Below are 12875 nucleotides of genomic sequence, written 5' to 3' on the forward strand. Positions count from 1 at the left end.
CTATGTTGTCTTGGTACTCGTTCCGGCCTAAGAAAAAAAAATTAGGAAAAAACTGGTCTTTAAACATAATTTTCTTCAAATCCCTCAAAAATTTGGATAAATATTAGAAGAAAAGATTGTCTCCTAATTTTTCTTAAACTAGTTTTTTTTTCAGGTTTTTTTTTCCGTTAAATTGACTAGGAAAGAACTTGTTAAGAATGAGGGAGCATGCGGAGAAAATGATGTGAGGGAGATTAAGAATGAGGGAGCATGCGGAGAAAATGATGTGAGGGAGAGTAGTCTAAGTAGTCTTAATTTAAAGGAAGCGTCAACGTGAAAAACAGCTAGCAATGAGAAAAGAATAACCATATTTCTGGAATTATAAAACCAAGTTGCAGTAATCTATGTTTATGAAATCACAAGGGAACAAATGGATGACGACGTCCAATTGAGGTTTTTTAAATATCAAGTTGCAGATTGCAGATTTGCAGCGCAGGTGTACTAATAGAGGATGATTTTGTACGAGATTGCAGTATAGTATACGAGAATGGGTTTCAACAGGGTGAATGTGATTTTGTGGCTCCTATGGGTCTGGATGGTGGTTGGTATATCGGCTTCCACAAGAGCAAGACCGGATATGCTTATAATTAACTTTGGTGATGCAAACTCCGACACTGGAGGGGTGCTGGCCGGTGCAGGACTTCCCATTGGCCTTCCACACGGCATTACCTTCTTTCACAGAGGCACTGGTCGTTTCGGTGACGGTCGACTCATCCTTGACTTTATCTGTCAGTCCTCTCTCTCTCTCTCTCTCTCTCTCTCTCTCTCTCAGTTTCCTACTTTCTTTAATCTCTCTGCTCTTCCTGCTTCATCTTTTCAACAGGTGAACATCTGAAGCTGGGTTATTTGAGCCCATATCTGGAATCGCTGGCACCAAATTTCACAAGTGGGGTAAATTTTGCAGTAGCTGGAGCCATGATTCTACCACAGTTTGTTCCTTTTCATCTTGATATTCAAGTTCGGCAGTTCCTGCACTTCAAGAATCGTTCCCTTCAACTCCTCTCACTGGGTGTGTAATATGTATGTTCATCCGTACCAGTCATCATTAATTAATCTGTCGTACTACTGACAACAGGTTCTGGGGAGTTTATCAATGAAGATGAATTCCGTAAGGCGCTTTACATGATAGATGTTGGACAAAATGATCTGCTTGAAGCACTGTATGCATCAAACCTTACTTATGCACCAGTTGCAGCCCAAATTCCATCTTTTATAGCTGAAACCAAACTAGCTGTTCAAGTAAGCATCTCTTGATTTCATTTCGTCTTTGATACAAATGCATTTTCAATGATAATTACGATGAATGAAGAAGCTTTTGTGTGGAACCTAGAATTTATACCAGTCTGGTGGGAGAAAGTTTTGGGTATATAGCACTGGGCCACAGGGCTGTGCTCCTAAAGAGCTTGCATTACATGCACACAATGATACCGACCTTGACAGGATTGGATGCTTTCGTGTCCACAATGATTTGGCCAAACTGTTTAACAAAGGGTTACGCAGCATGTGCAAAGAGTTGAGATCAGAACTGAAAGATGCAGCCATCCTTTATGTGGATGTTTACACCATCAAATACAATCTGTTTGCCAAGGCCTCGAAATATGGTAGGTAAAGGTAATCAATTGATATTGGAATTCAGATTCACTTGTTAACTAATTAATGGATGATGCACAGGATTCGTAGAACCATTCAAGGCGTGCTGTGGGTATGGTGGGCCTCCCAATAATTACAATGTGAAAGCCACATGCGGGCAGCCGGGATACAACATGTGCAATAACGTAACATCTGCCATTGTATGGGATGGTGTCCACTACACAGAAGCTGCAAATAGGATTGTTGCTGCCAAAATCCTGTCCATGCCATCACTAGAGGGGTTTTGGTCGACCTGATTCCGCCACACATACACACATACCCTATTCCCCCATAAATGGTCCAAGTCTGAATAAGTTGGATGAAAAAACTGTAATTTGATTAAGGTCTTGCAGTTGATAATGTTGTATGATCAATTTTAACTTATGGTTTTGTGGATTTGGGAGCAATTTTGACAGTTTTAAACACAATGCGGAGTCACTCACTAATTCATCCATCCCTCCCTCTAAATAAGGAATATATATACCTCTCTAAAACATTGTTGCAAATTTTACCACTGATTCTATTCAACAAATGTATAATATTTTCCAAATTACCCTTGATATTAATCTTGACTATTTTCACATTCATTTGTTTGTCAAGAATCCACATCCTTTTGGATCCATTCAATCAATAAACCCTGGCATTTGATAATCAAAAGACAGCTAGTAATTAAACCTCACAAATACATCCCTTCCTTTCTTTTACAACCTTTCAGTTGAACAATGCAATTCAGGTAACAGCCATTGCAACAACAAAATCAACTTCCTTTTATAAAATACAATCAATTAATGAAAGAGAGATCACAGACTTTATTACACCAGCTGGGGAAGCTTTACATACCTCCAAACTATGTATTCCACTCATATATATATATATATATATATATATATATATATATAGAGAGAGAGAGAGAGAGAGAGAGAGAGAGCAGTTGCAGTGAATGAAAATGAATATAGCGGGGTTACATTTACTTTTTACTTTGCACAAGGAGGGTCAGCATAGCATATAGCATATAGCATGTTGATATTGGATAACATTTAGGTTTTACATCTCTAGGCAGCAGGCACACAACTACAAGGAACAAATGAAGAAACATACGCATCCTTCCTTTTGTGTTTTTTTACAGACCAAGGAATGCACAATGCTTCCTGACATGCTCTGGGACCAACTTGGTAACCATCTCCACAGGCACCCCTTTAAGCTCTACAAAAACCACAAACATCCTTTTCAGTTCAGTACAGTTATTATTATTATTATTATTTTTTAATAAAAATAAGAACCAATTGTTATTACCATGGGGCTTGAAATTGAAAAGTGGTGGAAGGAAACGCCCATTTGGCAGCCTAGCAGCAGGATCACGTAACTCATCAAAGAATGGATGGATCATTGCCTCCAACTGTAAGTAAATACAACAATAACAATCTCTACTTAGTAATTAGTATTATTATCTCGAGAATATTTAATATTTAGAATAGAATAGATGCAACTAACAGCAGTGCTTCGAAGATTTGGGGAGTACTGCAGGAGCCTTGAGACAAGATCAACAGCTTCTGGAGGCATCCGCTTATGGAATATCTGAGAATATTATTGTATGTATGTTTTAGGCCATGCCAGGGGTTGTGACATCCAATTAAGTAAATCTTAATTACCTACCTACCTTATGCCATGGGTGAGCTTTAATCTGGGGAAATTTGTATTCTGTATAGTTGGGGTTCATGCACTTTATCTCCTCCCTTGTTGGGGTACCCAGAACCTATCATCACCAAACAGCAAACAAAAAAATAATGCTTTTAAAACCAACTGTTTCTGAATCACATCATATATATAATAAACGTTTGATGTTGTTGCAAGGCGGAAAATGTGTCTTTCACCTCAGTTTAGTTTACATAATCCCCACACAAATCCCAATAACAAGTACGTACCTTTATGATTTCCACTAGCTGGTCAACTCCACTCTCACCAGGGAAAAGAGGCTGAAATTACAAGAGAAACACGCTTTCAGGTCATACAAATACGATGTTTATTAAATCCATAAAAAAAAAATAGCTCTTGAATTGAATCTAAAAGACCCTCCCACCTGTCCAAGCAGCAATTCTGCCAAAACACATCCACCAGACCAGATATCTATCGCGGTGGTGTACTCAGTCGCCCCAAAAATTAGTTCAGGTGCTCGATAATACCTCGAACAAATATAAGAAATGTTTGGCTCTCCTTTTACCTATCAAAAACACATCAAATGTAATGCAACATAAATATCAACGTAAAAACATATCATATCATATCATATAAACATTGGCACATACCAAAACTTTTGCACTTCCAAAGTCGCATAGCTTCACCTGATGGGTATGTGGGTTTACCTGTTAGAGTTAAGGAGAAACATAGACACTTCAGTTATCCACACAAAATGATAAAATAAATTTACAATCAACCTGAACCTATGACCTATCTTGGATGTTGGATAAACTATGTACACATTCCCAATACTCTCAAAGACAGACACCGGTGCAAATTTAAATGTTAAACAAATGATGCACGCTAATCAATCAATGTTATGAGGACCAAATTGCTCTCAAACATGTAGAGAAGCATACCAATAGATTTTGAGGCTTGATGTCCCTGTGACACACTCCAATACTACCATGAATGTAGGCCAGGGATCTGAAAATCTGCAGCAGCATAATCAAAGAAAATGGCTTAGCGATCATACAACTAAAGTTGAACACGGTCAGAAATCTAGTAGTGCACAAACTGAACATTCTCTAGACTCTAGTACGAGGTTGAGATAACTGAAGTTCAACAATAAAAGATTCAAAAGAAGAAAGTGTTATGTTACCTGATAACTGTATAGTTTCACATAGATCATGGGCATCCTCTGATTCATCTTGTTGTAGTGTTTAATAACGCGATGCACGGTCTCGGGGACATACTCTAATACAAGGTTAAGATAGAGTTCCTCCTTTTCTGTGGTTGAAAAGAAACAATGCTTCAAGGCAACAACATTTGGGTGATCCAATATGCGCATGGTTTGTAGCTCTCGGTTCTTATACCTCTTGTCCTGTAGAACCTTTTTAATGGCAACAGCTTCTCCGGTTTCTAAGCATTTCGCCTGGAATTAGAATATATATGTTTAATCGAATGGTTTAGGTTCACTCTAATAACTAACAATTGATAAACAAGCCAAAAAAAAAAAAAAAAGTAAAAGTTACCTGAAACACAACTCCAAATGATCCATGCCCAACAACGCGCTCGGCCATGTAACTAATTGTCTGAAATAATGTTGGAAACAACAATTCGATCATTTAGTCTTAATTAGTATTTAGTAGTAGTAAGGGAAGGGAGTCCAAAAAAATTTAAAGTTACCTGTTTTGGCTGACCATTCCTACCACCAATGGTTGTCACGATTATATGCCCTGTCTCTGCCCCATTGCCATCAACTATTGCAGGCTCCATTTCCTAATTAATGGTGAGAATCGAGAAATGAAATTTTGTGTTTGATGGTACAGTAATAGTATCCTAACAACAAGAAACTACTCTAAGAGACTAACCCTGTCATCCCTAATTTTCATGTCATTCATCTCATCAGGCAACCTTTCAGCAGCAACTGTATTTCCACTGGGTTCTTTTACTCCAGATGCAGGTACCACACTTACCGACGCCATGGGTGGGTTGTGGTATGTATAGTTAGGGAAGGAAAAATGTCCTGCATAGAGGAACCACGGACTTGTCAAACAGAAAACCAAGTCATTCAAGAGTATCGATTACAATTTACATGCGAAATTTTTAGATTTAACTAGCCCTAAACAGCTGACGAAGAAAATATAACAGTATATGGATGAGGAATCTAGTCTACCTCAGCGGTTGTAATGTGACCAAGTAAGTAACTAAAACCCAAAGACCACAGCAGCCAATAATGAAAACAAATACCAACTATGTAGACCTGTCCCAGGTAAAGCAACTTATTTTCCAAAGATGAATATAAAATAGATCTCAGAGAAATTTTCAGCATATACAATTAAAACTAAAAGAGGAATTTCGAAACATATAGAATCAAAGTCGTAAAAGAGATGAGGATCTGGAACAAAATAGACCATAAAGAATTGGTATATGGTAGCAATTGAGATACAGATAGATACGAAGATGAAAAGGAGGTACCTTTGAGGTAACAGGCGTATGCAAGAAGAAGAAGAAGTAAAAAGTGTGTGTGTGTGTGTGTGGATGAAGATTGAAGAGGTAAATGATTTTGGAGAGAGAGAGAGAGAGAGCGAGAGAGAGAGAGAGAGTTGAACAATAATCAATCATACATGTCAATGCCATTGGCTGCCGATTGCCATCATCCTTTTGACCGTTCAAACTCGCATACTTTCTTTAATCCAACTAATATACTAATATAATATTTATTATTAATTTATTAGTCAAAAATGATGGTCCGGTTCTCAATTTGCACATGCATTCTTATTTTTTTTCTTTTTCTTTTTCTGAAACGACAAATGCAAAGAAATCCAAACCAAGCAAGTGATCCTTACAAACAAGAGAATGGGAAAACACCAATTACAAAATCTCCAAATTACCCATGTGAATAGCCGAAAAGAAAACAGAAGAAATGACTTCATCCAAGACCCAAGAAGCGGAAACCACATGCTTGTTAAAAACTCTATCGTTTCTGGCTTTCCAAAGACTCCACAAAATGCCATAAATGATCATAATAAGAATTAGCTTCTTTTTCGAACATCTACCCCAATGATTCACAAACTCCAAAAGATCCCTGGTGTTGGAGTAGGGAGAAAGCAAAACACCACACCAAGAGTTGATCCAAGATCGCACCTGAGAAGCAAATAGTCACGAGATCAATATATGGTCAACATCCTTGAGATCACCACAACGACCACACGTTGTCGATAGAACCGACATATCACAGGAGGAAAGAGCCTCAGCAGAGGGAATCTTGCCCTGGACCGCCTTCCAAACAAAACCCTAACACTTTTATAGGAATTTCTTTGCGTCACATAACAACCGGGATGGACTCAGCAAAGGGATTATGATCGATCTTCGCCCTAAGGGACTCCACTTGGTACAAACCATCATAAGTAAGAGCACATCTCCAAATTTTTCTACTTCGATCATGATTGTCCTGTTGCCATCTGAAAATATAAAAAAAATAATAAGATCAATTTTTTCAATATCTTTTTTGGCTTTGGATATGTTGTTCCACACCCCGGTGATCGAGGCATTGGAGATATAATGGATTGGCTTTCCTTCGAGCTTATGTATACCACAGATAACATTGCACCAAAGAAAAGAATGGCAGTTTTTAGATGCCACCACCACTTCACAATTAGACCAACGTTGAGAGCATAGATCGAACCAACTCCGAGAACGCCTTTGTCTTTGGGCGCCACAACTTTTTCCCAAGATATCCAATGGATATTCCTTTTTTTCACATGTACATCCCCAAAGGAAGCGCCTCTTGATCTTCTTAAGCGAATCGAGGAACCCATGAGGGGCTTTGAAAAGGGATAGATAAAATGTGGGTAGATTCCCAAAAATAGATTTCATAAGAGTGATCTTGTTAGGGCCAAGATCCTCAACTCTATTCAGGATCTCGGATCTTCAAGATCTTTTAGGATCCCAAACACCTATTAACATTGTTATTATTATTTCCTAACATTTCTAACGGATATATTTCTATTCTTTTCCTCATATGTACAAAATTAGTCAACATAAGACTCATTCTCAACGAAGAAGTACTTCAATCAGGAAAAAGACTCGGGAATACCAAGTCAAACCAACGTGTTTATTTTTATTCGAGAGGATCCCGGGAATATCGGACTTATTGTTGCTTAGACTAGACTATAAATACACATGTATTTTGCACACAACAGACACCTAGACTTACTTCAACTATTGTACTCATATATTCATCATTTCATCTGTAACTCATCTTTTCAATTAATAAAAACTAACAAGGTAGGTGATTATTATCACCACCCAAGGTTTTGTGTCGGAGATCCTAGCAAGGATCAAGGGATTTCCTTGTAAACCACTTGTGTCACCAACTCTTTATTTGCTCATTTGCTTAGATTACAACATCACAACCTCTCATACAATTTGGTTGATATACACTTGATTAATATTTTGACCAAAACAATTTGGCACCCACTGTAGGGTCGTGGTGTTCGTAATCCCCAAAAATTATGTCTATATAACCAATCCTTTCTTCCTCCTCTGTTCCCTCTGTTCCTCTGAAAAATCTTCCACCTCCTCCAATGCTACCTGGCCATAGGAAAACTTCCGATGTGACAAAGAAGAATACTCCTCCGGTTGCTCCAAGATCCCTGGGATCCCAAGATCCTCTTATCTCGATCTCTAATAACAGACTCTTCTATATGATGAAGACGTTAACACAGCAGGTGGCTCAGCAACACGAAGACAATAGAACGATGCTCAAGGAAGTGGAAAAGGATAAGGGCAAAGATCCGCAAACCTCATGAGGCGACACCTTCAATCTTGCAACCGAGGATCCTGAATTTGGATAATCCAAGATCCCTAGGGAAAACGCCCAGAATTGACGGTTCCAACATTCGTTTCTACCCCAACGAGGAAAATAATCCCAAACATACCAACTCATGTGACCCATGATCTTGATGAAACCTTTAATACTCCTAATAATAGAAATACTAGTAACCTTTCTACCCCAATATTAACTATGTGGATCTTGATGCAGGAATAAGACCAAATATGGCCAAAGAACTCCAACAACTAAAGCAAATGATCTCGAGTGTATCGGGGATAGTCCAGCCTATACCCGAAGCATCTCCCACCAGTCACATGATCTCGGGATTTACTCCTGCAATAGCTGATACTGAAGTCCCAAAACGTTTCCAAACTCTCAACATGAAACCTTACGATAGGACTACGGATCGTGAAGAACATGTGGCGTAATATAGGGAAAGAATGGAGATCATCCTCATTCCCTCACATTTGAAGGAAGGTTGCATATGCAAGGGTTTTGGTTCGACCCTCACAGGATCAGCATTAAAATGGCTACTTAATGTTCCACATAATTCTATTACTTCATTTGCATATCTAGTTAATCTTTTTATGAAACGTCCCAAAAACGATGAAATAAAATTTTCATTTTTAGATTAATAAACCATTAATACATAACATTTCCATAAAACCAAGGTAACCAAGATTTATCAAAACATCATTAAATCGGAGTAAATCACAGAACACAAAAACATGTGGTGTGTGCTTTGCAATCATCCCGAGCTCTTCCATTTGAAAACTGAAGTACCTGAAACATAAACTAAAACCGTAAGCACAAAGCTTAGTGAGTTCCCCAAACTACCACATACCATACATACACAAGTAAACACAAAATGGGCCCCGCCCGGCATCGAGCCCCGCTCGGTATACAAATATCTAAGTCGTCGGGCCCCGCCCCGTATACATATAAAACATACAAACATATAAACATACAGACATATCAATACATAACATATGAAATAATCACAAAGATATATAACATATAGAATGGTCATCAGGCCCCGCCCAGCATCAGGTCGTACCCGGTAATCATAAAAACACATACCGATAACTAGCATACAATATACTCATCAGGCCCCGCCTGGCATCGAGCTCCGCTCGGTAAGCATAACACATAACACATGCAAGAGTCACGAAGACAATAAGCATACTAAGCATAACAAGTCATGGGCCGGCATTGGTGCCTTCGACCCGCTAAATACAGGGAGGAGACTCACCTCGCACTGCCGAATTGCATAAAAGCTCCCTGGCTGTTGGCTGACAGATCCCCGAACTATCTATATCAAAACAACGCCCGATCAACATTTGGGTCCCAATCTATAACCATATGTCCAACAGTCCATTCTTGGGATAAAAAGACCATTTTACCCATCACCTAGTTTGGCCCAAGACTAAGGCCCAAACTCGAAATCTAAAAGGCCCAAAACCAAATAATCACTCAAGGACCATACTTGGCCCAATTTTCCAAATTAGGCCTAAACCCCTTACATGGGTCTTACCCTAAAGCCCAAACACTGTCCAACATAACCCACAGTCAACCCTGATCAAACTTTTGGTCAAAGTCAAATTCAATAGCCCATGTTGACCAAACACACCGTGTTGCCCCTTGGACACGCCGTGTTCTTCCCTCATCTAGATAATCTGGAAATCCCTAAGCCAACACACCGTGTTGGCTTGCAAACATGCCGTGTTTGCCTGAGATTCAACAGCTTAATACAACAAGTTGTTTTCTCCGATTCCAAAAGCCCAAAAACATAGAACTGACTTCCTTGAGCTGGAAAACCACATAAAGTTCCCAACTTTACATTCATGCATGTCTAAATGAAGCTCATAAGCTTAAAAAGAGATTAATAATTGACTTAATGCATGCATGACACCAAAAGTCTCATAAAGCTTTCACCTTTACGATCAAGAGTACCAAAACAAACTCAAATCGGAAAGAACAAGCCCTTAAACGACCTAACTCATCCATTAACCCAAAAAGGGACCAAAAGCACAACAAACTAACTATGAAGAGATCTAAAAATATACAAGACAAGATGCAAACTTGATACCTCAGAAAGCTTCCCCACAAGATGATGATTTTGGATCCAAAGCCCCTCCACCTAACAAGACAACTTCAAATCTTCTCCTTCCTTCACAAATGCACAAGAATGGCACCAAAGACTTCTTAATAGCTCAAGAACACCACCAAGGGACCAAGGGATCGATTTTAGGGTTTTAGTGACAATGGAGGCTTGTAAAGAGGCCATCCATGAGGACTTAAGGCCTTTAAATAGGGTGCAACACCCTAAAAACTAGGGTTTTCTCCACCAGCTGCCAACACGCCGTGTTGCTCCATAAACACGATGTGTTGGTCTTAAAGAAAGCCACGATTCTTCAAGTCTAGACACGCCATTTTGGTTCCTCCAACACGTCGTGTCCACTCCTTTAAATGGGATTTATTCCCAACAATTGGTCCTCAGGATTCCGGGTGTTACATTTTAACAATCATTTTTCTTGTAGCAGAACTTTCGAGAAGATCACTAGTGATCTTTGTTGGGTAATCCGGTATCCTAAGGAATCCCTTAGGGACTTTGTAAACAGGTTCGGCAGGGAAACCTTGACTATCTACAACATCGATATGGCGACCATCGTAGAAGCTTTCAAAATGGGTCTGGAGAAAGACTCTCGTTTTTATGAAGACCTTGTAATGACCCCATGAAAAAGGATGGACGAAGTCAAGAGCAAAGCGTTAAGGTTCGTTAGGCGAGAAGAGGACAAAGAGATCCAGAAGAGGAGCAACCCTCCTAACTCATAAGATAACCCTAATAAGAAGGCTGAATCCTCGGTCCAAAGATCCTACAAGTCAAAACCTTATTCCATACCTAACCATCACATGGTTAATGCCCTTGAGGATGAAGGGGAGGAGGATGATTTTCCCAAGATCATTGATTATTGTTTTTCTGTGGATGTTTCCGGTATAATCTTTGTTATGCAATATCTCGGCGACAAAGCAAGATGGCCAAAGAAAGGAGAAAAGCCCACCAGCTGGAAGGATAAGTCTAATTGGTGTGCATGTCATGAAGACTTTGGCCACATTACATAGAATTGTATAGCTCTCAGGAAGGAGATCAGCTACCTCTTGGGAAAAGGATATCTCAACGAAATCCTAGGATGAAGAAACAAAAGATCCAAAGAAAAAGATCAGGATCCACCTAAGATCCTAGAAAAACCAGGATCCCCTCCTGCAAAAGCCAAGGTAATCAATGTTATCTCTAGAGGTTTTAACATTCGTGGAACTTCTTATTCTGCAGCAAAAATGTAACACCCGGTTCCTGGTATGTATTTTAATAAGAACTATTCATTTTTGCAAAAGGACTCGACGAGTTGGAGGCCTCAAACTCGTCGAGTAGGAACTGATCTTCTTGGGACGCAGGACTTGATGTCTACTCGACGAGTCGAGAAGCCTCGACTCGACGAGTAGGGCTGCTAGAGCGAAACCCTAAATTTTAGGGTTTGCACCCTATTTAAACACCTTAACACCCCATTGTGGCCTCCCTCATCGCCTCCCTTAGTCCAGAAAATCCTATTTCGAGATCTTGAGTTTTGTGAGTGTGTGTGAGTGACAAATGAGTGATTCTTTGGTATTTTCTAGAAGGAGTAGAAGCTAGAAGTGCTTGGTTGAGGGAAGGAGCTTTGGATACAGAAGAAGAACTTCATTTCCAGTTCACTTGAGGTATAAAGTCTATACCTTGTCTATTTGTTTACTAGATCTCTTCATGGGGTAGTTTAGGGCCATTTGGAGCATATTATGGAACCATTCATGGATGTAAGCATGTTTTGGGGTAACAACTTCAGATCTAGAGTCTTTGAGGGACTCCATAGCATAAAGGTGCCAACTTTATGGCCATGGGAGTCCCATGCATCATATGAAGCACTTTTTAAGGCTTTTTGAGCTAAATAACCCTGCATGAATGTAAAGTTCGAAACTTTACGTGATATATCGACCCTAGGAGACCAGATCTACATTTTTGATGCATTAAGCCCGACTAAAATCGACTGTATGGATTTTTACCATGGGGGACTCGACGAGTTGTTCATACAACTCGGCGAGTCGGTTTGTGGTCCCCCAACCTTTTCTGTTACTGAGTAAACTCGTTGAGTCTAGGAGATGACTCAGCGAGTTGGACATGTTTTGAGCTTGAGGATTGAAGAACTCGACGAGTTCAAGGAGGGACTCGACGAGTTGTGGGGAAAAGGTCCCGACTATACTATGAGGATGAACTCGATGAGTTCATGAAAGGACTCGCCGAGTAGGATCGAGATTTTAGGGTTTTATGAATTATGGAACTCGACGAGTTGATGGACTAACTCAGCGAGTTGAGTCAACCAGGATGTTGACTTTGACCAGGATGTTGACTTTGACTTTGACCATTGTCCAGAGTTGACCCTTAAAGGGGTTATGAGTATGAAAGAGTAATTAAATGAGATTGTTATGTGTAGGAGTTTGAGAGGAGTTGATCCCAGAACCAAGGACAGTTCATCTACTTCACGACATTGAGGTGAGTTACCTTCCAGTAGAAGTGAGTCTAAGGTCACAATCCTGTCCCACTAGTAGGAGTTGTTAGTTAGATGATTGTCTTCGTGATAATTGTCTGGTATCCAACTATCTGTTA

The 12875-nt window shown here is 39.6% G+C and overlaps 2 protein-coding genes across 5 annotated transcripts; one reads left to right on the top strand and one right to left on the bottom strand.

Moving 5' to 3' along the window:
- Positions 1-202: 202 nt before the first annotated feature.
- Positions 203-2075, top strand: LOC145131216 (GDSL esterase/lipase At3g62280-like). Its single transcript, XM_079065942.1, has 5 exons — positions 203-767; positions 863-1048; positions 1115-1278; positions 1370-1640; positions 1711-2075. Exons 1-5 carry the CDS (start codon positions 527-529, stop codon positions 1923-1925), a joined length of 1077 nt encoding a protein of 358 aa, XP_078922068.1. The 5' UTR covers positions 203-526; the 3' UTR covers positions 1926-2075.
- Positions 2076-2609: 534 nt separating this feature from the next.
- LOC145131215 (shaggy-related protein kinase alpha) lies at positions 2610-5996 on the bottom strand. 4 transcript variants are annotated; one of them, XM_079065940.1, is made up of 14 exons: positions 5824-5966; positions 5522-5608; positions 5217-5371; positions 5032-5124; positions 4878-4937; positions 4505-4777; positions 4263-4337; positions 3972-4028; positions 3746-3886; positions 3591-3641; positions 3326-3421; positions 3160-3243; positions 2962-3064; positions 2610-2871 (listed from the first exon to the last, which is right to left on the bottom strand). In XM_079065940.1, the coding sequence occupies exons 3-14, from the start codon at positions 5328-5330 to the stop codon at positions 2789-2791; spliced, it is 1230 nt and encodes a 409-aa protein (XP_078922066.1). In that variant the 5' UTR covers positions 5331-5371; positions 5522-5608; positions 5824-5966; the 3' UTR covers positions 2610-2788. The 4 variants fall into 4 exon arrangements, 3 of the variants coding, with proteins under 3 accessions (XP_078922066.1, XP_078922067.1, XP_078922065.1); XM_079065941.1 differs by lacking the exons at positions 5522-5608; positions 5824-5966 and adding an exon at positions 5973-5996; XM_079065939.1 differs by lacking the exon at positions 5522-5608.
- Positions 5997-12875: the final 6879 nt, after the last annotated feature.

Source organism: Lactuca virosa, chromosome 8, assembly GCF_052849685.1.
Source record: "Lactuca virosa cultivar CGN04683 chromosome 8, Lactuca_virosa_CGN04683_v6, whole genome shotgun sequence".
Classification (NCBI taxonomy): Eukaryota; Viridiplantae; Streptophyta; class Magnoliopsida; order Asterales; family Asteraceae; genus Lactuca; species Lactuca virosa.

What these genes read in the sequence shown, in the direction of transcription:
- LOC145131216 (XM_079065942.1), top strand. Translation starts at nt 527, where the DNA reads ATGGGTTTCAACAGGGTGAATGTGATTTTGTGGCTCCTATGGGTCTGG. An exon ending in ACTCATCCTTGACTTTATCT is followed by an intron (nt 768 to 862) that starts GTCAGTCCTCTC and finishes TCTTTTCAACAG; the next exon opens with GTGAACATCTGAAGCTGGGT. An exon ending in AAACCAAACTAGCTGTTCAA is followed by an intron (nt 1,279 to 1,369) that starts GTAAGCATCTCT and finishes TGTGGAACCTAG; the next exon opens with AATTTATACCAGTCTGGTGG.
- LOC145131215 (XM_079065941.1), bottom strand. Translation starts at nt 5,330, where the DNA reads ATGGCGTCGGTAAGTGTGGTACCTGCATCTGGAGTAAAAGAACCCAGT. An exon ending in AAGCTCACCCATGGCATAAG is followed by an intron (nt 3,244 to 3,325) that starts GTAGGTAGGTAA and finishes TAATATTCTCAG; the next exon opens with ATATTCCATAAGCGGATGCC. An exon ending in CAAATCTTCGAAGCACTGCT is followed by an intron (nt 3,065 to 3,159) that starts GTTAGTTGCATC and finishes ATTTACTTACAG; the next exon opens with TTGGAGGCAATGATCCATCC.